At 64.9% G+C, this 20578-nt stretch overlaps 2 protein-coding genes across 3 annotated transcripts; both read right to left on the bottom strand.

Annotated features, from left to right (window-relative positions):
• Positions 1–1022: 1022 nt before the first annotated feature.
• SPIB (Spi-B transcription factor) lies at positions 1023–3832 on the bottom strand. 2 transcript variants are annotated; one of them, XM_004596952.2, is made up of 6 exons: positions 3729–3832; positions 3092–3119; positions 2258–2330; positions 1777–2006; positions 1498–1648; positions 1023–1393 (listed from the first exon to the last, which is right to left on the bottom strand). In XM_004596952.2, exons 1-6 carry the CDS (start codon positions 3749–3751, stop codon positions 1095–1097), a joined length of 804 nt encoding a protein of 267 aa, XP_004597009.2. In that variant the 5' UTR covers positions 3752–3832; the 3' UTR covers positions 1023–1094. The 2 variants fall into 2 exon arrangements, with proteins under 2 accessions (XP_004597009.2, XP_058530955.1); XM_058674972.1 differs by lacking the exon at positions 3729–3832 and having other exon boundaries at positions 3092–3239.
• Positions 3833–4541: 709 nt separating this feature from the next.
• POLD1 (DNA polymerase delta 1, catalytic subunit) lies at positions 4542–20319 on the bottom strand. Its single transcript, XM_036492518.2, has 27 exons — positions 20219–20319; positions 14992–15191; positions 14729–14842; positions 14065–14211; positions 13836–13961; positions 13591–13759; positions 13424–13505; positions 13221–13350; positions 12881–13047; positions 12643–12747; positions 11882–12022; positions 11685–11795; positions 10748–10939; positions 10572–10660; positions 10376–10492; positions 10162–10275; positions 9891–10038; positions 8222–8317; positions 8009–8146; positions 7434–7609; positions 6310–6462; positions 6125–6227; positions 5592–5724; positions 5398–5511; positions 5200–5252; positions 5019–5116; positions 4542–4700 (listed from the first exon to the last, which is right to left on the bottom strand). Exons 2-27 carry the CDS (start codon positions 15188–15190, stop codon positions 4595–4597), a joined length of 3321 nt encoding a protein of 1106 aa, XP_036348411.2. The 5' UTR covers position 15191; positions 20219–20319; the 3' UTR covers positions 4542–4594.
• Positions 20320–20578: the final 259 nt, after the last annotated feature.

Below are 20578 nucleotides of genomic sequence, written 5' to 3'. Positions count from 1 at the left end.
GGCTCGCTCCCCAGCAAGGCCCCCCACCTACAGGATGCCTGTCGCGCGTGTTTCTCGTGTTTTCGTTTATTTCAGATAGAGGGTGACAGTGGGCGCTTGGGGAATTAGTACCTTCGTCGGAGGGGACACCCCTGTGCACACGGCCCTCCCTCTCCACCCCTGCCCCCTGTCCTGGTCATCCCTGCAGTGGATTTGGGGCGCGAGAGTGGGGCGAGGGCCTTCTGAATCTCCCTCCTTGGCGTCTTCCCCTTGCTCAGAGGGCACCCCGGGGTCTGGGTTTTTGTCCACCCTGGACCCCCAGCCCACCTGGACTCCACAATTGGATGCCCCGCCTCCCCTCAGGCTGTGTAGGGGTGAGGTTTGTAACTGCTGCCCCTGCAGCCTGTCCCCTGTCCCAGCGCTGACAGGGGAACCAGCAAGGTCTCCCCGCGGGGTGTGGAGGTGTCAGGCCCCTGCCCCTCCCCCCAGGGCCTGCCCGGTCTCCGGGTGGGGGTGGGCTGTAGGGAGGGCACCCCAAGAAGGTTATGATCCCCAGGAGACCTCAGCGCTGCTGAGGGGGGCCCGATGGGGCCTCATTGTTTGGGGTGCTAGGGTGCCTTCCATGTGGCTGTGGGATGCGAGAGAGTACCCCCAAAAGCGCCAATGCAAGTCCCTTCCACTCCCTCCCAGGGCTCAGCCCTGCGACTTCAGACACAAGGAAGGATCTCAGAGGGGCCCTGGGTGTGAGGAGGCTGGGAGACACGGACAAGGGCTGCTGAGCGCGTCCGGAGGAGTGGGGGGCTCTCTGACGTGACCAGGGGGTGTTAGCGGACATGAGCGAGGAGAGCGCCCTCCATAAACCCCGAGAGCCACAGCTCACAGACAGGACTGAGGCCAGGGCGCCCCTGCCGCAGGGCCCCCTCATGGTGCGACCCCATGGAGTCCCCCAACCCCAGAGGAGACTGAGGGGTGCTCCCTGTCTAGCAGCGGGCGGGGGTCTCCGGCCTCACGGGGAAGGGGGTGGTCCTCGAGTTCTTCCACAGGGACCCTGAGCAGGGCGGCGGTCCCCCGCCCCCAATGTGGGGGTGCCAGGGCGCAGCCTTGGGGGGCCGGGCTCAGGCGCGGCGGGCGGCGGGGAGCAGCGCGCTATCGAACTGGTAGGTGAGCTTGCGCTTGACCTTGCGGATCTCGCCGGTCTTGGCGTAGTTGCGCAGCGCGCGCGCCAGCTTCTGGTAGGTCATGCGCTTGCGGTTGCCCTTCTGCTGGCCCCAGCGGCGCGCCAGCAGCTCCTTGTACTTGGACGAGAACTGGAAGACTCCCGCGCCCGGCTCCACCCACCACACACACTCGCGCATGTCCCCGCGCGTCAGCAGCCCCAGCAGGAACTGGTACAGGCGCAGCTTCTTGCGGGCCCCTAAGGTGCAGGAGTGGGGCGTCAGGCCCGTGGAAGGGGGACCCTCGGCAGCCACCCCTGCGCAGCCGGCGGCCCCTCCTGTGCCCCCTCCGCCTCTCTCCTACCTGCCTCGGAGCCCCTCCCCTCCTGGCCAGCCAGCAGGGCCTCGTCCGCCTCGCTGTCCGAGACTTCGAGGGCGGGGCTGTCCAGCAGCAGATCCTCCTCCTCCGACAGCACCGGGCTGGGGTACGGGGCAAACGCCGGGGGGCCCAGAGTCTGGGGAAGGTCAGGGGCGCCTGTCTGAGTGTCCTATGTCAGCTCCCCCTCCACTTCCTCCTCTCCACCCAGCCCCCTGCCACGGGTAGGAATGAGGGGGAGTAAGGAGCCCAGGGCTAGCCCCTCACCGGCCCAGGGAAGTCTTCTGAGGTGGGATAGGCGGGGAGGCCGGGCCCCTCGAGGCTGGGGGTGGGCTCGAGGCTCCCTGCAGGGCTGTAGCTGGCAGGGGAGGGCGCATAGCACAGCTGCACGGCCTGGGGATGGCTGAAGGTGGCGGCTGCCGCTGCCGCTGGGTCGAAGGCTTCGTAGGGCACGGCGGACACAGGCTGCGGGGCCTCAGCCCAGCCCCACAGGGAGTCTAGGGAAGGGGTGGGGGCCCTGGGTCAGACGCCCGCTCTCACCGCAGCCCCCAGCACACAGGGCCATTGTGAGCCGTGCAAATCTCTGACCCCGCGATTTGCATGGGGCAGCAGGCAGGCAAGGAGGCTGGGGGGTTGGGCTGCCCTTTTCCTGCTGTTAGGGGAGCAGCCCCCCCTTGCAGACTGTTTCAGCCTTCCCCACCCCCCAGACTCTGAAGTGGACCCAAGGTCAGGAGCGGGAGCCACTCACCAGGAGCCCCATCTGGGTCGGGGCAGCCGGAATGCTTACAACTGTCCAGGTCATAGAAGACGCCTTCGGGGTACTGTGGGGGGAGGGGAAGGTGTCACTGCTGCCCTACAACCCTTGGGGAGACTCAGTATGGGATGGACAAGCACAGACACACACCACTCAGGAGCAACACACAGTCCCTGCCTCCAAGAGCTTCAGAGAGCTCACCCCAACCTTGTCCACCTGCTAGGCGGGGGTGGGGACACGGGAGGGGACAGGCAGGGCAAGCTCCACTACCCCTCCCCACCAGGGGAACTCTCCTAGCACGGTCCCATGGGAAGAGCACCTCCACAAACACGCCTGGCAGAGAAGCACCCAGGCACCCAACAATAGGAACATGGGGCCCCCAGGGTGGGGCAGCAGTGTGGGCTGGGAAGACACTGGACTGCTCCTGGGCTCAGGTGGAAGCCTAACGGGAAAACTGGGAAAACTTGGAGCGCCACGGTGCAGCCTGAAGTGACTCACGGGTTAAACTTCAATGAAGCGCGTGCGCGCGCGCACACACATGCAGGCGAGGGTTCCTTTCAACCACATCAAAAAGGGTTCCTCTCTCAGGCTGGCTTGTGGGTTCCAGGGGTGGTAGAGAAGTGGGCTGGAGTGGACGCAGACACACACGCACATACACACAGCCCCACAGCTTCAGGCATGAGCAGGTGGGCAGCCAGGGGATGGCTGGGGGAAGACTAGAGTCCAGAAAGACACAGCGTCAGGAAGGGGAAACTGAGGCAGGCAGGAGTAGCTAGCTCCTAGCTCCCTTCACTCCCCCCGGGCCTGCCCACCCTCCTCCAGACTCACCAGACAGCTGAAGTGTGGCCCATCCAGCCTGGCGGGGGAGAGAGACAGCGGCATGTCAAAGCCGGGGAGGGGGACTGGGGGCAGCAAGCTGTGTGGTGCGACCCTGACTGCAAGTCAAGGCCTGCTATGTCCAATCCTCACCGCTCCCCCAATGGGACAGGAAGTGGGGGTCAGGCAAATGTTCCCCCTCCCTGGGATTTGCATAGACAGAGGTTGGGGGGCGGGGGCAGGGAAAGTGAGGGAGAGAAAGTCCCCAGAGAGATGTGGGTACCCAGTGGGGGCGGCGAGTCGGAGCACAGCCTCAGTGAGCCAATTGGTTAAATGGGTCCACTGGGGCGGGAAGAGACAGTGTCCAGGGCAGGGCAGGGAGGAGCTCTGAGGGTGGAGATGGAGGTGCAGGGGCTCTCAGACATGGAGAGACGGGGTGGGGGGGGAAGGAGTGAGAATCGGGGAGACAGAGGCAGAGCGAGGCCCAGCAGGGTGAAGGAGCAGCAGGTGTCGATCCTGGGAGGAAGCAGAGACCACAGCCAGGAGCTGCAGGTGTCCCAGCACTCAGACCCAGAGGGGCAGCCTGTGCAGACCCTCCCCTCCCGCCCACCTGCCTGTGGCTGAGGGGTGGTACGTGGGGGGCACTTACTGTGCAGCCTCCAGGGCGAGCATGGTGCAGGCTGGGCTGGGCTTGCTGCGGGCTGTGGCCGCCACCCCTATATATACCTTGGCCCAGCCCCCGGGGTGCAGAGCGCTGGGCCCTCCCCAAAAATCCCCTCAGGGAGGGGGCTGGATTGCACAACTCCTGGGTCACGTGGTAGGGAGGGCGGAGCCCCAGGGCAGTCTGGATTTGGGGATCCCCATAACTGGGGGGGCATTTGCAGATGGGAGGAGCTGATGTTTTGGGGGGCCCTGCAGAGTGAAGGGCAGGCCAGGGTCGCTGCAGCGGGAGGGGGTGCTGGGGTATGTGTGAGGTGAGGGAGGCCCTAGAGCTAGTGGGCAGGCCCAGGAGAGGCCTGCAGGGACAGCTGGGGGTTGCCGAGTGGCCGTGGGTCAGCAGCTGGTTACCAGGACCCCCTTGTGGAAACTTCTGTGGGTGTGGATGGTGGAGGGGGGGGTTCCCTGGCTATGCCAGGGGATGCCCCGGAGCAAGCAGGTTAGCACCTGGATGGGGGTGGCCACCAGGGACCCTGAGGGCAGGGGAGAGGGCTAGGGCAGGACACCTGGTGTGTGCACTAGCAGTAGTGGGCTGTGGATGAAAGCTATCCACTCAGGACCCCAGAGGGCCACAGGGAAAGCTGAGGTGGACTTGGCCTGTGGGGCCTGGGGGCCCGGGGAGGAGGAGGAGGCTCGCTCTATAGTCCAGCAGAGCCTCACCCACGGCCTGGGTCTGTCTGGGTCTGCGCTCGGTCTGGGCTTGTAACATTGGAACGTGGGCCCCTCCCCCAGGAAAGCACACGGCACAGGCAGCCAAGGGCAGACTTTATTGCTGTCCGGGGGTGGGGTGCAGCGGGGTCACCAGGCCTCGGGGCCTGGGGGGCCGAAGCGACGCAGCAGCTGCTCCTGGTCCTCCAGGTCCTTCCGCACCTTCTTGCGCATGTAGAAGATGGGGCAGTCCCGACTGCGGGGAGGCCAGGTCAGCAGCCTGCCCGGGAGGAGGGGGCCCGGGCTGGCGCTGCTCCCAGGACTTTGGCCCCGCCCGCCGCCCACCTGCCCCCTCCTGCGGCCACCCTGTTTACTCAGCGGGCTGGGGGGAGCCGATAACGGCAAGTGCCAGGCTAAGGCCCAGACCAGGGCCGTATATCACCTGTCACCTGGCGTGGGAACCAGCCCCGCCCACCTGTTCCCTGGGGAAAGCCCAGCCCCACCCTGGGGGAAGGGGGACAGGGTGTGTGTGTCTGTGGGGCCGCCCAGCCAGGAGGGTGGCCTGGGTGCCCACCTGGTGCAGATGACATCTTCATGCAGGCTGCCCTGGCAGCGCTGGCACTGTGTCCAGAGGCGGGAGAAGCGTTCCTCCAGAGCGTTCAGGTGCGACACCTGAAGAGGGAGTGGGGTTCAGCAGGGTGCCCCACCTCCCCACCTCCCCCCGCCAGCCCTGCTCCCGCCCCACGGGCCCTCACCTCCTTCTGATAGAGCTCCGACTCCCGGGACTGACAGAACTCGCACACGGCTCCTGTGCACACAGAGGCGGGAGGGGTCGACAGGGCCAGGCGGTCCTTCCCTGCCCCTCCCGCCTCTGAAAGTCCCCCGCGGACAGAGAACAAGGGAGCAGTGTGCGGGAGAGAACTCCCCGGGGAACTCCCGGGCGGGGGGCTCACCCTGGTGGCTGAGCACTGTGCGGCAGCCAATGCAGCAGCTGCGGCGCTTGGCGAAGGCCAGCAGGCCGCCCACCTTGCCGGTCAGCACCGTCTTGCAGCGTGTGTGGTCTCCCCCTGTGGGAGGGAGGGGGACGATGGGCCCTGCGCCCTGGCCCCGGCCAGCCCCCCGCCCGCCCCTGCCTGGGCCCTCGTACGCAGCAGGACGGCCTCGGCGCGGCCCTCGCCCAGGATGGGCTCGAAGATGCGCAGCAGGGGCTTGGCGAGCTGCTGCTCCAGGTAGTACTGCGTGTCGATGGGCAGGCTGTGCTCCAGCACAAACAGCGGGTCCTGTGGGGGCCACTGGTCACTGCCAGGGCCCACAGGCACCGGCAGTGAGAGGCCAGGGGTCACCAGGGCTCTGGGACCCACCCTGGGGGCAGTGGGTGGAAGCCCTCAGGTCAGGAAGGGCCAGAGTTCATGGGAAAAGCAAGGCTGAAACAGGTCATGGGGTCAGAGGTCACAGGGACCAAGAACTGGGGGGGACATTTGGGTGCAGCAGAGGGAATCATAAATCTAAGACACTTGGCTGTGGGGAGGAGCCAGGGGCCAGGGTCCCCAGGGTGTGCACCTAGGGACAATGTTGTCAGGGCCCCTGGGGCCGCCTGCCCGCCCCTGACCCGCCCACCACGGAAAGCAGAAGTGAGAGCTGCAGGGGCAGGGAGCCGCGGGCGGGCCAGGTGGGCCTGACCTCCGACTTCATGTAGGCGGCGACGCCCTTGGCGGCACCGATGATCACGTAAGGGACGCGGTCGCCCAGGCTGGGCGCACTCCCGGGGTCGCGCTTCCTCATCCTGCATGGACATGGAGGGTGGGTGGTGAGGCAGGTGCGGTGCGGGAGGTGGGGACTCCCTTGGGGCCCTGGCCCACCCGGACCTCTCGGCCAGCTCCACGTGGGCCTGCTTGCCAGCGTAGTCGGCTGCGGCACGGGTCAGCTCCTTGGTGATGACCAGCTGCGAGATGTCGACGCGGTTGCACAGCAGGTCGGAGATGACGTCCTTGGCGTGGGCCACGGCGCCCTCGGGGTCCCTGTGGGTTGGGGTGCACAGGCAGCTGTCAGTGGCAGCCAGCGGTTGGGGACCAGGGCGGGGTCTGTGGGATGAGGGTAACAGCGGGAGGGCTGGCTCAGCTTCAGCTGCAGAGTGATGGGGGCCGGGCGTGAACCCACAGCTCTCCCCCATCTTGCCTGCTTCTTTCCACTCTCTCACCATCCAGCAAGAGTGGGCCTGACACCTGTTCCCAAGGGAGAGGGCTGGGCTGGACCCCTGGGTGTGAGGGAGGAGGGTCTGGGCTGGACCCCTGGGTGTGAGGGAGGAGGGGCTGGGCTGGAGCCCTGGGTGTGAGGGAGGAGGGTCTGGGCTGGACCCCTGGGTGTGAGGGAGGAGGGTCTGGGCTGGACCCCTGGGTGTGAGGGAGGAGGGTCTGGGCTGGACCCCTGGGTATGAGGCAGGAGGGGCTGGGCTGGACCCCTGGGTGTGAGGGAGGAGGGGCTGGGCTGGACCCCTGGGTGTGAGGGAGGAGGGGCTGGGCTGGACCCCTGGGTATGAGGCAGGAGGGGCTGGGCTGGACCCCTGGGTGTGAGGGAGGAGGGGCTGGGCTGGACCCCTGGGTGTGAGGGAGGAGGGGCTGGGCTGGACCCCTGGGTGTGAGGGAGGAGGGGCTGGGCTGGACCCCTGGGTGTGAGGCAGGAGGGGCTGGGCTGGACCCCTGGGTGTGAGGGAGGAGGGGCTGGGCTGGACCCCTGGGTGTGAGGCAGGAGGGGCTGGGCTGGACCCCTGGGTGTGAGGGAGGAGGGGCTGGGCTGGACCCCTGGGTGTGAGGCAGGAGGGGCTGGGCTGGACCCCTGGGTGTGAGGGAGGAGGGGCTGGGCTGGACCCCTGGGTGTGAGGGAGGAGGGGCTGGGCTGGACCCCTGGGTGTGAGGGAGGAGGGGCTGGGCTGGACCCCTGGGTGTGAGGGAGGAGAGGCTGGACCCCTGGTCTGAGGGAGGGCCGCACACACCGGTCAATGAGCAGGCGGCGCAGCGAGGCAGTGATGAGGTTGGCCACCAGGGGGCAGTTGTCCCTGCGCACGGCCTCCAGCCCCTTGCAGTCCATGCGGTCATGGGTGTCCGGACTGCTGGAGAAGAGCAGGCCTGCGTAGCGCTTTTTGCTGATGAGCAGGTAGGGGAAGTACACCTGGGAGGGACCCGCGGCCTTAACCCTGAGCCCGTGGAGGGCAAGCCCTGCCCCACAGGCTGAGGGCGTGGTCCCTGGGACACCTGCAGACTGCTCAGAGCAAAGCCAAATGCCAGGGCAGCCCACAGGTGCATGGCGTGCGGGTTTGAGCCCTTGGGGCACCCTGGCGGACCTCCTGTGCCAAGATCCCCACCACTTGAATGAAGGCTGCCCCAGACCATCCAGTATGACTGAGGACAGTAAGCCTCTGGACATGGGTCTCCTAGATGGAAGCAGGGGACACCCAGGGCACCCTGAGGTGGGCACCCACGTCAGGAGAGGCTGAGCAGTGTCAGGGTCTGCCACATGAGCGCTTTTGGGGCTCTGCAGGCGCCCCAGCACCGGCAGGGCCTCACATACCTTCTCAAACTCCAGCCGGATGGGTGGTGGGAAGTGTCCTGAGACCCAGTCAGCAGCCTCCCGCCCCAGGGCCATTGCTTCGACCACAGAGGAGACACCGAAGCGACACATGACAGAGTCGGTGTCGCCATACACCACCTAGGGAGCAGAGGGGATGCGTGAGAGGGCGGGAGCGGGAGCCCCAGGACGCTATAGGATGGGGCCAGCCGCTACCTTGGCATTGTTGCTGTAGCCATTCTCCACCGTGTACTTGGACTCCACCAGCTGCTTGGTCTTCTCAATCATCTGGCGCCCAAATCCCGTGACGCTCTGTTGGTGGTGGGGAAGAGTCGGGCAGGAGCAGGGTCAGGCCTCTGTGTGGCTCAACTCTGTCCCCTCAACCCCTTCTGTGCCTCGGTCTTCATTTTGCAGAATGGGGCTTGCATCGAAGCCCTGCTGGGGAGTAGTGGGCTCCCTGGGCCAGAGCTCATGGCATGGGCAGGGGCTGCCGGGAAGGGCAAAGTCCCAGGCCCGGAGCTTCCCTGTGGCTGACACTTCAGGGCAGCTGGTACCCTGGCCTCTCCGTGCCAGCCTGCCCACCCCCTCCTGTGCAGCCAGGCGTGGCCTGGGCCACATATTAGCACTTGTGCAGGGACAAATGTGAGAAACCACAGCCCGCTGAGGGTGTTGGCTCACAGACGGGCAAGACAGCTGTGCAGTGGCCTCAGTGGGACAATGTACTTGCTCCACCAGGAAGGCCCTGCCTCTGTCCCCTTCACAGGCAGTGCCCGCCCTGTACTCTGCTCCTCGCCTTTGCTCTTTAACAACTTTATTACTATTCCATGAGCTTGAGGGAGAAGTGAGGCCGAGGCCGAGGGGGCAGGGTCGGCGAGATGCAGCCTGGAGAAAGGGGAGGTTGCATCTGTTGGCCAGCTCAGCTGAGGACTGGGTCCCATCCCCGAGGGAGGCTGAGCAGGCACCCAGGGCAGAAGGCCACAGCAGAGTAGAATGGGCTCAACCTGCGGTATGAGGGTGAGGGAGTCCCCTCGCCCCCTTGCTGGGGAGGGGCCCCTGGTGTCATCTGCTGACCTGAGGCCTTCGGTCATCCAGTTTATAGTGGGAGCTGTGGGCCAGGAGCCAGGGCAGGCTGAGGGCCGAGACTACTCTGTGCCTACGGGACCAATCCCCAATAAAAGGCCTCGGCCAAGATCGCTGGGCAATGCCCCTGGCTGGCAGGTTTACCACCCTTGGGGACTCAGGGGCAGGGCTGACCTGATGGCCGCTGCCCCGCCTGCCTGCGCCCTGCCGCCTGCAAGTCTCATCACATGGTGCAGCTGTCCTATATATTGTGGCTTCTCCACCCCATGGCCTCTCTCGGAGACCACCTTGGCCAACCATTGCCAGACGGTACCCTGTGCCCCCTCCTGTGGTGACCCGGGCCACGGGACCCACCGAGGACCCACAGCAAAGTGTCAGAGCATCGGAGCCTGGCTGTGCTGGTGTCCCCAGCCCCAGCTGGCCTGCCCAGCTCCCCTGCCCGTAGGGGAGGACTCCTGAGGAGGACACGGCCTTGAGCCCAGCCTGTCCGCTCTGTGTGTGTTGGGGGACAGGTGCTGACAGGTGACCTTCCACAAGGGAGTCAAGGAACACAGCCTCCCCCTTCTCAGGCTGCTCTGCACGCCTGTCACCCCCACCCGGTATCTGCAGAGTCCTCAGCGCCCCCCGCACCCCAAGCACATTTCCTGCCATCACTGTCCACACACCCCAGGCCTCAGCTGCCGCTCACCTCTGAATGCCCAGGACCCAGAGTGAGGCCTGACCCCCCCACCCCATGCACACTCAGCAGGCGTTTGAGGAGCAAAGGAAGGAGGCACCCCCCAAAGGCCAGGGGCTTGGGGCTCACCTGTGAGATCTCCAGGCAAGGCAGCTTGCCCACCTGGGCGCCCGTGAAGCCATACACGGAGTTCGCGCTCACCTTCAGCGCCAGCTGCCGCCCGTCCAGGACCTGCCGCCGCAGGGGATCTGTCTCCTGTGCCAACTCCGCCTTGGCCCTGCGCAGGGTCGCAACAAAGCTGCTCAAGCAGTGTCCGGGCTGAGCCCAGGTTGTGGGGTGGGGGAGGCCCCAAGCAGTGTCCCAGGCAGAGCTCGGGGTTGCGGGGTTGGGGGGCGCCTACCTCTTGCGGGCGCTGAGCAGGTTCTCCAGGATCTGTGGCAACAGCCCCTTCCGCACCGACGCCTTCACAAACTCGTCCCCGGTGGGCGTCTTGATGAACTGATCAGCAGCCAGGCTGGGGGGACAGGGCGGCAGCCCCAGGTGGAACGTGAGCCCACCTTCTCCCTTGGGCCCCTGACACTTTGTGGGCCTCGGGGATGTGTGGGAAGGCCTACCCCAGCTTCTGGGTGGCCCCGGGCCGCAGCAGGGTGGTGTAGCACAGGTTGTGGGCCATCATGATGGACGGGTACAGTGAGGAGAAGTCCAGGGTGGCGATGGGGACATCGTAGTACCTGGGGGCCGCGCAGCGGACAGTCAGGGCTAGGGACCCTGCCCGCCAGCCCGCCCGCCTGCCCTGAACCCGGGCCTCACCCTTTGAGGGGCTCAATGACCGTGGCCCCCGTGTAGTCCTCGCCTCCTTCGGTCTTCACCACGGGCATCAGCAGCCCCTGGCGCCTGGCCTGAGGAAGGGCGGCAGTGAGCTCATGGCCCGGAGTGGGAGTTGGGGCAGAGAGGGACCTGGGTCTGAGATGGGCCGGGTCACTGACCTGCCGCAGCAGCTGGGACACAACCTTGACCTGCTGGCCACGGCTGAGCAGGTAGCTGAGGGGCACGCCTGTGACGCGCGCCATTTCCATGCTGTTCACCAGCACCATGAGCCGCTCCAGCAACCGCAGGGGCAGCAGGGCGTCCTTGAGGCAGTAGACGGCCAGCCGGCGGCGCGTCTGGTCGTTGCCGTTCTGGGGACAGGCACCATCAGGGCAGAGATCAGGTGGAAGGGAGGCAGAGCCAAGGGAGGAAAGGGGCTCCAAGGGGGAGGGGTAAGGGTGGGGGTGGGAGGGGAGTTGAGGGAGGGAGCAGTCTGCGGGGCCATGTGGACCAGAGGCCAGGAAGAGGTGAGGGGTGAGAGGGGAGAGGTGAGTCGTGATGGGGTGAGAGGGGAAATGGGGGCTAGAGGGGAAAGGTGAGGAGTAACAGGTGGAGGGGAGAGGTGAGGCGTGATGGGGTGAGAGGGAGAGATGAGGTGTAACGGGTGAGAGGGAGAGGTAAAAGATGATGGAGGTGAGAGGTGAGAGGTGACAGGGTGAGAGGGAGAGGTGAGGCGTGACGGGTGAGATGAGAGGTGACAGGGTGAGGGAAGAGGTGAGGAGTGATGGGTGAGGGAGAGGTGAGGTGTGAGAGGTGACAGGTGACAGGGTGAGGGAAGAGGTGAGGCGTGACGGGTGAGGGAGAGGTGAGGTGTGACGGGTGAGAGGGAGAGGTAAAAGATGATGGAGGTGAGAGGTGAGAGGGTGAGAGGGAGAGGTGAGGCGTGACGGGTGAGATGAGAGGTGACAGGGTGAGGGAAGAGGTGAGGAGTGATGGGTGAGGGAGAGGTGAGGTGTGAGAGGTGACAGGTGACAGGGTGAGAGGGAAGAGGTGAGGTGTGACGGGGGGAGAGGTGAGGCGTGATGAGAGGGAGAGGTGAGGCGTGACGGGCGGCACCTGCAGGTCGGTGATGATGCTGTGTTGCACATCCTCCTTCTGCTCGCCCAGGAAGTGGAAGCTCACGGCATTGAGCGTGTATGAACGCAGCTTGTACTCCCGCAGCAGCACCTGGGGCAGCAGGCCAGGCCGGATGGGCACAGGTGCCAGGGGGCCTCCCAGGTCCCTAGGCACTGGCCAGGGCCCAGCCAGCCTACCTGCAGCATGTCCATCTGCACGCGGCCCACCATGCTGACCACCTTGCTGTCCCGCCGACCTGTCTGCTTGGACTGGAAGGACGAGTCCCGGATGTTGGAGCGGAGGTTGGCGACGCGGCCCAGGAAAGGGAAGGACGGCACCTGGGTGGGGTGACAGCCAGGTGGGCAGGTGAGGCTGTGCCAGGGCCAGCAGACAAGGGGAGAGGCCGGGGAGGAAGTCCCAAGGCCCGAGGAGGACTAACAGGGAGAGGAGCGGACGCTGGGCTGACCCAGGGTGGGCTCTGTTGTGTTCTTCCTGACCTAGCTGGCAGGCAGCGAGGACCATGGGCTCCACGGTGAGCCCTGGAGGACGTGGAGCTCCCAGCCTGACCGCATCCAGAAACATGCCTGCAGTTCGACAGCTGCGACGCCAGAGGTTGCCGTGCCGCTTACACGGGGGCTGCACAAGGTGCCCCGTGGGCCAGTGTCTGACCACCTGCCCAGTCGGCCACGTTCTTGTCTGCACCCCACAGGTGCCTCTGGGGAGTCCGTGTCCTGAGGGCAGCCAGCCGTCCGCTCAGGTACTCTGTGCCATCTTCACCCATGCCTTTATGTCGGCTCGTTAATCCTGTGCCCACCCCTCACCCCAAGCCAAGTCCGGTGCCTGCTGGACTTGACCAGGCCAGGGTCTGGTCCCCCAGCACCTCTGGGATGCCAGGTCTGCGACTGTGGGGACAAGAGAATAGCAAGGTGGCTACAGGAAGACCCTGCCTTGCCCTCACCTTCAGAGTCTGGGCCCGGGAGATGAGGTACGGGAGGTCAAAGTTCTGAATGTTGTAGCCGGTGATCACATCGGGGTCCATGTCGCGGATGAATGTGGACCAGGCCTGGTTCGGGGGCACAGGGTCACTCACCTGGGTGTTGTGGCTGTACCTGTTCCCGTGTGTGGAACATTCTAGAATGACCCCCATCCTGTCCCACCCGAAAATGCCACAGGATGCGGGGTGGGTGGGCTGGCACCTGGAGCAGCTCCTCCTCCTGCTCGTAGCTCTGCACCTGAGCACCCAGGATGGGGGCGCAGGGCCGCAGGGTGAGTGCCAGGCGCAGGAAGGGCTCCGGTTCGCCCCAGCGCAAGCCCAGTGAGCAGATCTGGATCACGGGGTCCCGCTCGGGCTCGGGGAAGATGCCTGCAAGGGAGTGAGGAGGAAGGCGTGCAGGTAGTGCTCTCTGGCCGCTCCCTCCGCCAACACCCAGGGCAGCATTCTCTGCACCCCGACCACTCATCTCCCTTCCTCCGGCAGCTGCCAGGCCTGTGGCCCCCGTCCGGGTCCAGGCTACAGGTGGCGTCCTGAGGACTGACCTTTGCGGCCGGCACACTCGATGTCGAAGCTGAGCACGCGCAGCGGTGCGATGCGCTGCCAAGGACCCTCTGGCGGGTGACTGACCACGTCCGACCACAGCACGTCTGCCTCCAGCTGGCACAGTGTGACCTGCGGAACTGGGCAGCTCAGTGGCTGCCACCAGGTCCGGGATCCCCTGCCCCGGCCCTGGGGAGCCCCACACCTTGCCCTCGGGCCTCAGGACATATTTCCCAGCTGGGAGCTCGAGCCAGTTGCAGCCAACGATGTCGGTGTCCACCATGAACCTGTGGGGTGGAGGGTCAGCGGGCAGAGGCTGGACCAAGGCGGGGGCAGGGGAGGGGCGCATGGAGGGTTGGAGTGGGGCTGTACCGGATCTCAAAGTCCACGTTGGTTTCATAGGGCGCGAAGCTGGGGGTACCCAGGCCTGCCACACGGATACCCTGTTCCAGCAGGCGGCGGGCTGGTGCCATGAGGCGGGGCAGTGCCAGCGTGATGCGTAGGAACGGGGAGGGGCCGTGCCCATGGTACCCGAACATGCCTGCAGACACAGAGGGCTGGGACCGGCCCTGGGATCCTCCATCCTGTCCACCTCCCTGCCACTCCATGATACTCACTCTCACGTGAGCACAGCTCCACGGCCAGCACAGCGGGTCCTGCCAGCTCCTTCCCCCCACGCTGGTCCCGGCTGATGGCCAAGTTCAGCTCCCGCTGGAAGTCGCTCAGGTGCTCGGGCCCAAATCCTGGGGAGACAGCTGGTCAGGGGTGCAGGGGCCGGGGGAAAGAGCGCAAAGGCAGGGCTCCCTGGGTTGGGTCATGATGGAGGGTGAAGGAGTCACCACTCACCGGAGGGTGCGGGGACATAGAAGTAGGGCGAGAAGCCATGGATGTGGCAGCAGACCGAGACTCCCTCGTCGGTGACCCCAAAGGCACGGAGCACAGGCACAGAGGTGCTGGCTGGAGGCGGCCCCCAAGGCAGGGGCTGCGCCGGGCCTGGGGTGGGGGTACAGAGGGAGGCAGAGGGAGGCCCCTCAGGCCCTGAGAAGGTGGTCTCCCCAGACCAAAGCCCTCACCCCCACTTCTCTACAACGCTAAGAAACGAACACTGACTGGGGCCGGTGCTGTGCCACAGCGCCATGGTCGCTAGTCTGAGTCTCAGTGGCTGCATTCCTGATCCAGCTCCCCGCTAATGTTCCTGGGAAAACAGTGGTGGATGGCCCAAGTGCCTGGACCCCTGCACCAACGTGGGAGACTCGAAGACCTGGCCCCACCCTGGCTGTTGTGGCCATCTGGGGAGTGAACCAGCTGACACAAGATCTCTCTGTCTCTCTCTAACTTTCAAATAAATAAATAGAGCCTTCAACTGTATCAGTCTTTCAACTCTGGCATACAGATCTGTGGTGCATGGCTGGACTCTGGTCACTCGCACCCCGGCCCCCACCCATCTGTCCTCTGTCACTGGGTCAGCTGCAGAGATGTCACCCAACCCTGACCCCTTCCCCCAACTTACCCACGTAGTGGTCGATCTCCAGCTGCTGGAAGATGAGGGCTTGGGTCTGGGGGTCCAGCGGGGATGGGGTGGGCCGCCGCCAGCGGGGGTCAATGGGCGACGCTGAGAACGGCCCTAGGGAGGAGGAGGGGCTCCGTGAGGGGGGTACTCTTCACTCCCCCTGCCCCATCCCAGGGGAAGGCCAGGAGAGCCAGGGGTGTGTGTGCCAGGCGGCAGACCAAAGGCTCTCAGGCTGAGGGCACAGGCGCCAGCTCAGGCCTCACCGTCAACAGGCCCCTCCACGGCGGCCCGCAGCTCCTCCTCCTGCTCCTGCAGCCTGCGCTCCAGCTCCAGCTCCTCCATCAAGGCCAGCTCGTCCTCTCCCGGGGAGGCTGGCTGCATCTCTTCATCAGCCCATGGGCCCCTGCGGGCCCGCTTCGGGGGCACCTCAGCCTCCGGGCCTGGCCGCCGCTTGCTGTCCATCCTACCGGGAGAGAGGGGGCTGGATGTGGGCTGTGACCAGGAACACCCCGTCCTCGCCTGCCCCACGCCGCCCATGCACCTGCTGTGACCGTGGGCCATGGGTCCTTGGCAGCAGCTGACAGGGCACAGGGCCGCCCCCCACCCCCCGCGGGCTGATGGAATGCCTGCGGCCAGCTGACACAAGCACACTCCCTCTCTGTACAGGTTTGAGCCCCAGGTCCTTTCCAGCCTGTCTGCCCCCACAGACCTCCCGCGCCCTGTGCCATCTGCCCTGCCCCCAGGGTCCTCATCCACTCCAAATGCAAGTCCCAGTTCCCCAGGTCTGATTGGGTCACCTTGCTGCTTGAAACACCCCAGAGGGCCCCCATCGTGGGAAGAAACCAAGGCCCTCTTCGTTTTGAAACAATGGGGCTGCTGCACACCTGTCCCCAGACAGACCCTCCACTGGCCACCAAACTGTGCCACTTGCCCTTGTCCCCACAGTGCCCACTGCTCTTGCCCTCCTAGACTGTCCCAGAGCGACACAGAGGGACAGCATGGGAAGGAGGAAGGAACGGAGACAGAGAGCTCATTTATCCACTGGTTCTCTCCAAATGGCCACAGTAGCAGGGGCCAGCCCAGGTGAAGCCAGGAGTGTCAGCTGGGTCTCCACGGGCGTTGGCAGGGGCCCTGGGCCGCAGTGCCAGCCTGGAGCCTGTGTCCTCCCTTCACGCTGACACAGCTCGGGTGGACAACGATGTCCCTTTACATAAGCTCAGCGCAGGCTCACAGCAGCATGGCTGACTGAGGAATAGAGGGGACGAGACGGCCTGGGTCCTGTGCCCCCGCCAGCCTGCCAGTGGACCCTCTGCACCAGATCCCGTGGGCAGTGCCCGCACCACCCCAATGCTCCCAGTCTCCCCAGAACCTTGAAATGACTACAAAAGCACAGGAAGCTGGAAGAACAAGCAGCCTGTCCTGAGGGGTCGGGCTGAGGGCAGCCCCAGACCCAGCCGGGCGGGCAGCTGAGCAAAACAAGGGAGCTCAGCTTGGGCCTGCGCCAGGCGCCCGCTGGCATGTCTGCAGTGCACCCACTGGCTGCACTGTGTGCCTGCACGTGGCACGTGCCATGCGCCTTGCCCGGAGCGCTTTCGTGCTCAACTTCCAGGACCATGCGATAAAAAAGCAGTAAATCACCTCTCTCCCACTCCTTATGGCGGAGGGTTGAGGGGGTGGAACACGGGTGCCCGGGGCCAAGGCTTTGGTGTGCAGGGAGGGTGCCACCCTGAGCTGGGCTCTTTGTCATGGCAGAACACAGCCCGGACAGTGCCAGCCGTGGCCAGGGGGAGGCGTCAGCAGGCGAGAGGTACATCTCAGAAGCATGTGGCGGCACAGCAGGAGTCCCACACAAGAAAGCCATGCTGGGGGCGGGGAGTACCTGCTCCGGGTGCAGGGCAGGTTCCTTTTTGGGGTATGAAGAAATTCTAGAACCGGACAGAGGCCTGGGCAGCTTCATACGGCGAATGTTCCGCCCTGGGTCACTAACCATTGCTCTGAGGCAGGCAGTGTAAGTCAAGAAGGCACCACCGTGGCTGAGCGTGGCTGAGCCAGGCGGGGACACCACGGCACTGCGCATGTCATGAAATGTCAGTCACGCCTTGATTAAAAACCCGACCAGTGGGCCTGGCACTTGTGTCCTGTGCAAACAGTGGAGGATGGCCCAAAGCCTTGGGACTCTGCACCCGCATGGGAGACCCAGAAGATGCTCCTGGCTTTGGATTGGCTCAGCTGTAGCCATTGTGACCATTTGGGGAGTAAATGAGCAGACGGAAGATCTTCTGCTCTGTAATTCTGCCTTTCCAATAAAAAATAAATCTTGAAAAAAAAAAAACAAAGACCCACAGCACGGCGGTTTAAGCTGCCAAGTAAGTGTGGTGTTGGCATTCCGTGTAAGTACAGGTTCGAGTCCCGGTTGGTCCACATCCGATCCAGCTCCCTGCTAACACACCTAGGAAAAGCAGCAGAGGATAGCCCAAGTGCTGGGGCTCCCTCTGACTGCCCAGGTGGGAGACCCAGATGGAACTCCAAGCTCCTGGCTTTGGCCCAGCCCAGCCCTGGCACTGTGGACATTTGAGCAGAGGAGGGAACCAGCTGACAGAAGATCTTCTCTCTCTGGAACTCTGTTTTCCAAACAAAAAGCCAAACCAAACCAACCCAGAGTGTAGAAGCCACAGGCCCACCTGCCGGGACGTAGGCACTGGCCTCAGAAAATGGGCATTTACGAGGTTATTTCCGGCAGCATTGTTTGACATCACAAAAGGCTGGAAACCACCTAAATGTCCTCCCTCGGGGGACTCTGTGAACAACTGAACGGTCGCTGGGCTCCTCGGAATACTATGCAGCTGTATACAGAAATGAGGAAGCGCAGCCCGGGCCACTTGGGTGGCTCTGAAAGGAGTATTGTTCCAGAGGTCGGGGGCAGGGCAGTGTGCCTGGGGCTCAGCCCTTCTGTGAGGGAACACCTGCACCCCACTCCAGGTGCCCACACACCAACACAGCACAGGGAATAGGGAGCTGACACTGTCGCCATCAGGAGAAAGGTTGTCATGGCGACCTGACACCAGGTGTGACCCCTGACCGTGCCTAGGATTTAGGGGCCTGAGAAGGGCTGTGCGCAGACAACGGGCCATCTCCCCTGAGTGCATGGACACTCATCCTTATTCTCCACGGAGCCCTGCTCGGGGATTCGGAGGAATCATGACCACAACTTAAAAAGAGAGAGAGAGAGAGAGAGATCTTCCACCTGCTGGCTTGCTCCCAAATGCCCACAGACAAGAGCTGGGAGTGGGTTGGGGGTCCAGGCGCCAGAACTCCATCAGGGTCTCCCATGTAGATGACGGGGGTCCAGGCACCTGAGCCACCACCTGTTGCCTCCTGGGATCCCTGTCAGCAGCGGGAGCTGGAGGTGGGGGGCCCAGGATGCAAGCCGTGTGCTCCCACATCGGACTCACGACTGTCCCATTGCGGCTCTCAATGTCCACAGCCTGCAGGCTGGGCCTCATCACACTGAAACTGGACAAGACACCTGCACAATCGGCACGCTTCCATGAGGTGTGAGGGGACTGTGCACAGGTCTAGGGTAGGAACCAGGCACATGGCAGATGTCCTTAGCCGCAAGGACACACAACCCACTCTCCAAAGGGGACCAGGCCACACTTGAAGGACACCCGGAGCCAGACAGTCTATGCAGCCTGCAGCTGGGATCTGAACAGGAACAGCCCTGCCCTTCTCAAGTCCTCACACCCTCATACACACACACACAGCCTGTCCTCACACACACACAGCCCCCTGCCCTCTCTCTCACACACACAGACCCCTGACCTCACACACTCACACACACACACAGAGGCCCCTGCCCTCATACACACACACACAGGACCCCCTGCCCTCATACACACACACACATCCCCCTGCCCTCTCTCTCACACACACAGGCCCCTGACCTCTCTCACACACACAGGCCCCTGACCTCTCTCACACACACACAGACCCCTGTCCTCACACACTCACAGGTCCCTGCCCTCATACACACACACACACACACTCACAGCCCCCTGACCCCCCCCAGAGGCCCACTCAGGGCTCACAGTCCTATGGATATCACACTTGGTTTTTGCACCTGTGAGCTCACGGCCTGTGTGTCCCCCTGCTGGCGACAAACACAGGCGCCTGCCCAGGTGTGACTATCTCTAGGCGGAGAACCATCCACGGGCCTCACTCTCCCAGCGAGCAGGACACTCAGCTTGGCCACCCCTGGCTTCCCACAGCACCTGAAAGCGGCAGTGCGGAGGGAGCCGGGCATGCACGCTGGGCGGCCATTGCGTGCTCACTCGGCTCAGGCCCCGGGCTCCTGCTGGCCATGTGGGTCCCAGAGCCCTCTGCTGCCAGGGTCAGCTCCTGCTCGCCCCCATCTGCTGCCTGTGCACCCCGGCCCCTACTTACAATAGACAGAGGTTCCCACAGCCACTGGAATCGCCTCACCTCATGCACACGCACTCCAGCTGCAAACCGCAGCAGGGCCACCGCCAGGCCTGCACCAGGGAACAGCAGAGGTATCCACCCCCTGCCTGGCCAAGGGGACACAGACGGCAAGCCCCACTTGCCTTGCTGGGTCGCCACTGTTTCTGCTCACACACCACGCCTGTGGAGCAACGGCTACAGAATAGCAAGTGTAACCTGTGTGGAAGCCCAGGACGGGTGGGCTGATCTCTCTCCTCCATCCCCGTTTCCCAATCTCCCAGACCAGCACCGCCTCCCCCGTGGCTGCTCTCCCGAGGAGCCCCCCGCATGGGCCTGCAGGACTTCTCTTACAACAGCTTCTCTTATGCAAAAGCCTGCAAGGAGGGACAAGGAGGGGTCCAGGGAGTGGACACCACCGGCTCCTCCTGGTGCACCCGCCTAACGCCGTCCACTCCCTTCCTGCCCTGCCTTCACAGTGGTACCGCAAACCTGCTCCTCTCCCACCCTGCAAAACCCAGAGTCCGCTCCCACAGCCAAGCCTGGCGGGCTCCACCTGCCACCCACCCCCAGGCCAGACCAGATGCACGTCGCCCTCCTGCACCCCAACACCTCAGCTCAGGGGCAGCGGCGCCGCACTGCCCCCAATGGCTCCCGGGCGCACCGTCCTAAAGCCCCCTATCCATCACACGCCGAGCGCCTTCCCGCCTCGAGCCCGTGGCAGCTCGGGGCGCTCTGCCACCCCGCCACTGCTGCCGTGAGCACGTCAGCCGCGGATTCCAGGTCACAGCCCGCAAGGGTCTCCACCGCAGTCGGCGGCCGCGTCCCTCTTCCCACCGCCTTCTCCGGGCTGCAGCTCGCGCTCCAGGACCGGGCCTTTCCCCGAGGGCCCCCCGAGCCCAGGGGCTCCCTCGCGCCCCACGTCCTGCGCAGCACCTCACAGCCTTGTCCTCCAGACGGCGCCCCCGGCTACTCAAGCGCCCCTTCCCGGTCGGCCCGACCACCCCCGCTTGCCCCTCTGCTTTGCCTCACCTGCTTCAAACACCGTTTCCCGCCACAGTCTACGCCGCCGCGACCCCTGACCCCGCCGCGCGCAAGCCCAGAGCCGGCGCGCTCGGCACTGGTCACGCCCCTTCCGCCCAGAGACGGGCATGACCACGCCCCAGAGGCACCAAGCCCCTCCCCATCAGGGCGGCAGCGTTACAGACCACGCCCCCAGCCCAGATGCTGGGGCCACGCCCCTTCACGGGCGGCTTTGCCCGCCTCTCGGTGTCTGCGCATGCGCCCGGCATGCTCCCTCCCGTCCTCTGGCGCTGCGCGCGCAGCCCCTCTGCGCCGCCCGGGCCACGTCGGGAGGGCTGGCTGCTTGACACCCGGCGCGGCGTCGGGACT

This window comes from Ochotona princeps, chromosome 16, assembly GCF_030435755.1.
Source record: "Ochotona princeps isolate mOchPri1 chromosome 16, mOchPri1.hap1, whole genome shotgun sequence".
Lineage (NCBI taxonomy): Eukaryota > Metazoa > Chordata > Mammalia > Lagomorpha > Ochotonidae > Ochotona > Ochotona princeps.
This window is presented reverse-complemented; position numbering and strand designations above follow the sequence as displayed.

Coding starts and splice junctions, on each gene's coding strand:
- SPIB (XM_058674972.1), bottom strand. CDS start 3,145: ATGCCGCTGTCTCTCTCCCCCGCCAGGCTGGATGGGCCACACTTCAGC. Junction 2,331..3,091: donor GGCCACACTTCAGCTGTCTG/GTGAGTCTGGAG, acceptor CTCCCCCCACAG/TACCCCGAAGGCGTCTTCTA. Junction 1,394..1,497: donor GGGGAGGGGCTCCGAGGCAG/GTAGGAGAGAGG, acceptor CCTGCACCTTAG/GGGCCCGCAAGAAGCTGCGC.
- POLD1 (XM_036492518.2), bottom strand. CDS start 15,190: ATGGACAGCAAGCGGCGGCCAGGCCCGGAGGCTGAGGTGCCCCCGAAG. Junction 10,276..10,375: donor GGGGCCACCCAGAAGCTGGG/GTAGGCCTTCCC, acceptor CTGTCCCCCCAG/CCTGGCTGCTGATCAGTTCA. Junction 7,610..8,008: donor TCCGGCTGGAGTTTGAGAAG/GTATGTGAGGCC, acceptor GGTCCCTCCCAG/GTGTACTTCCCCTACCTGCT.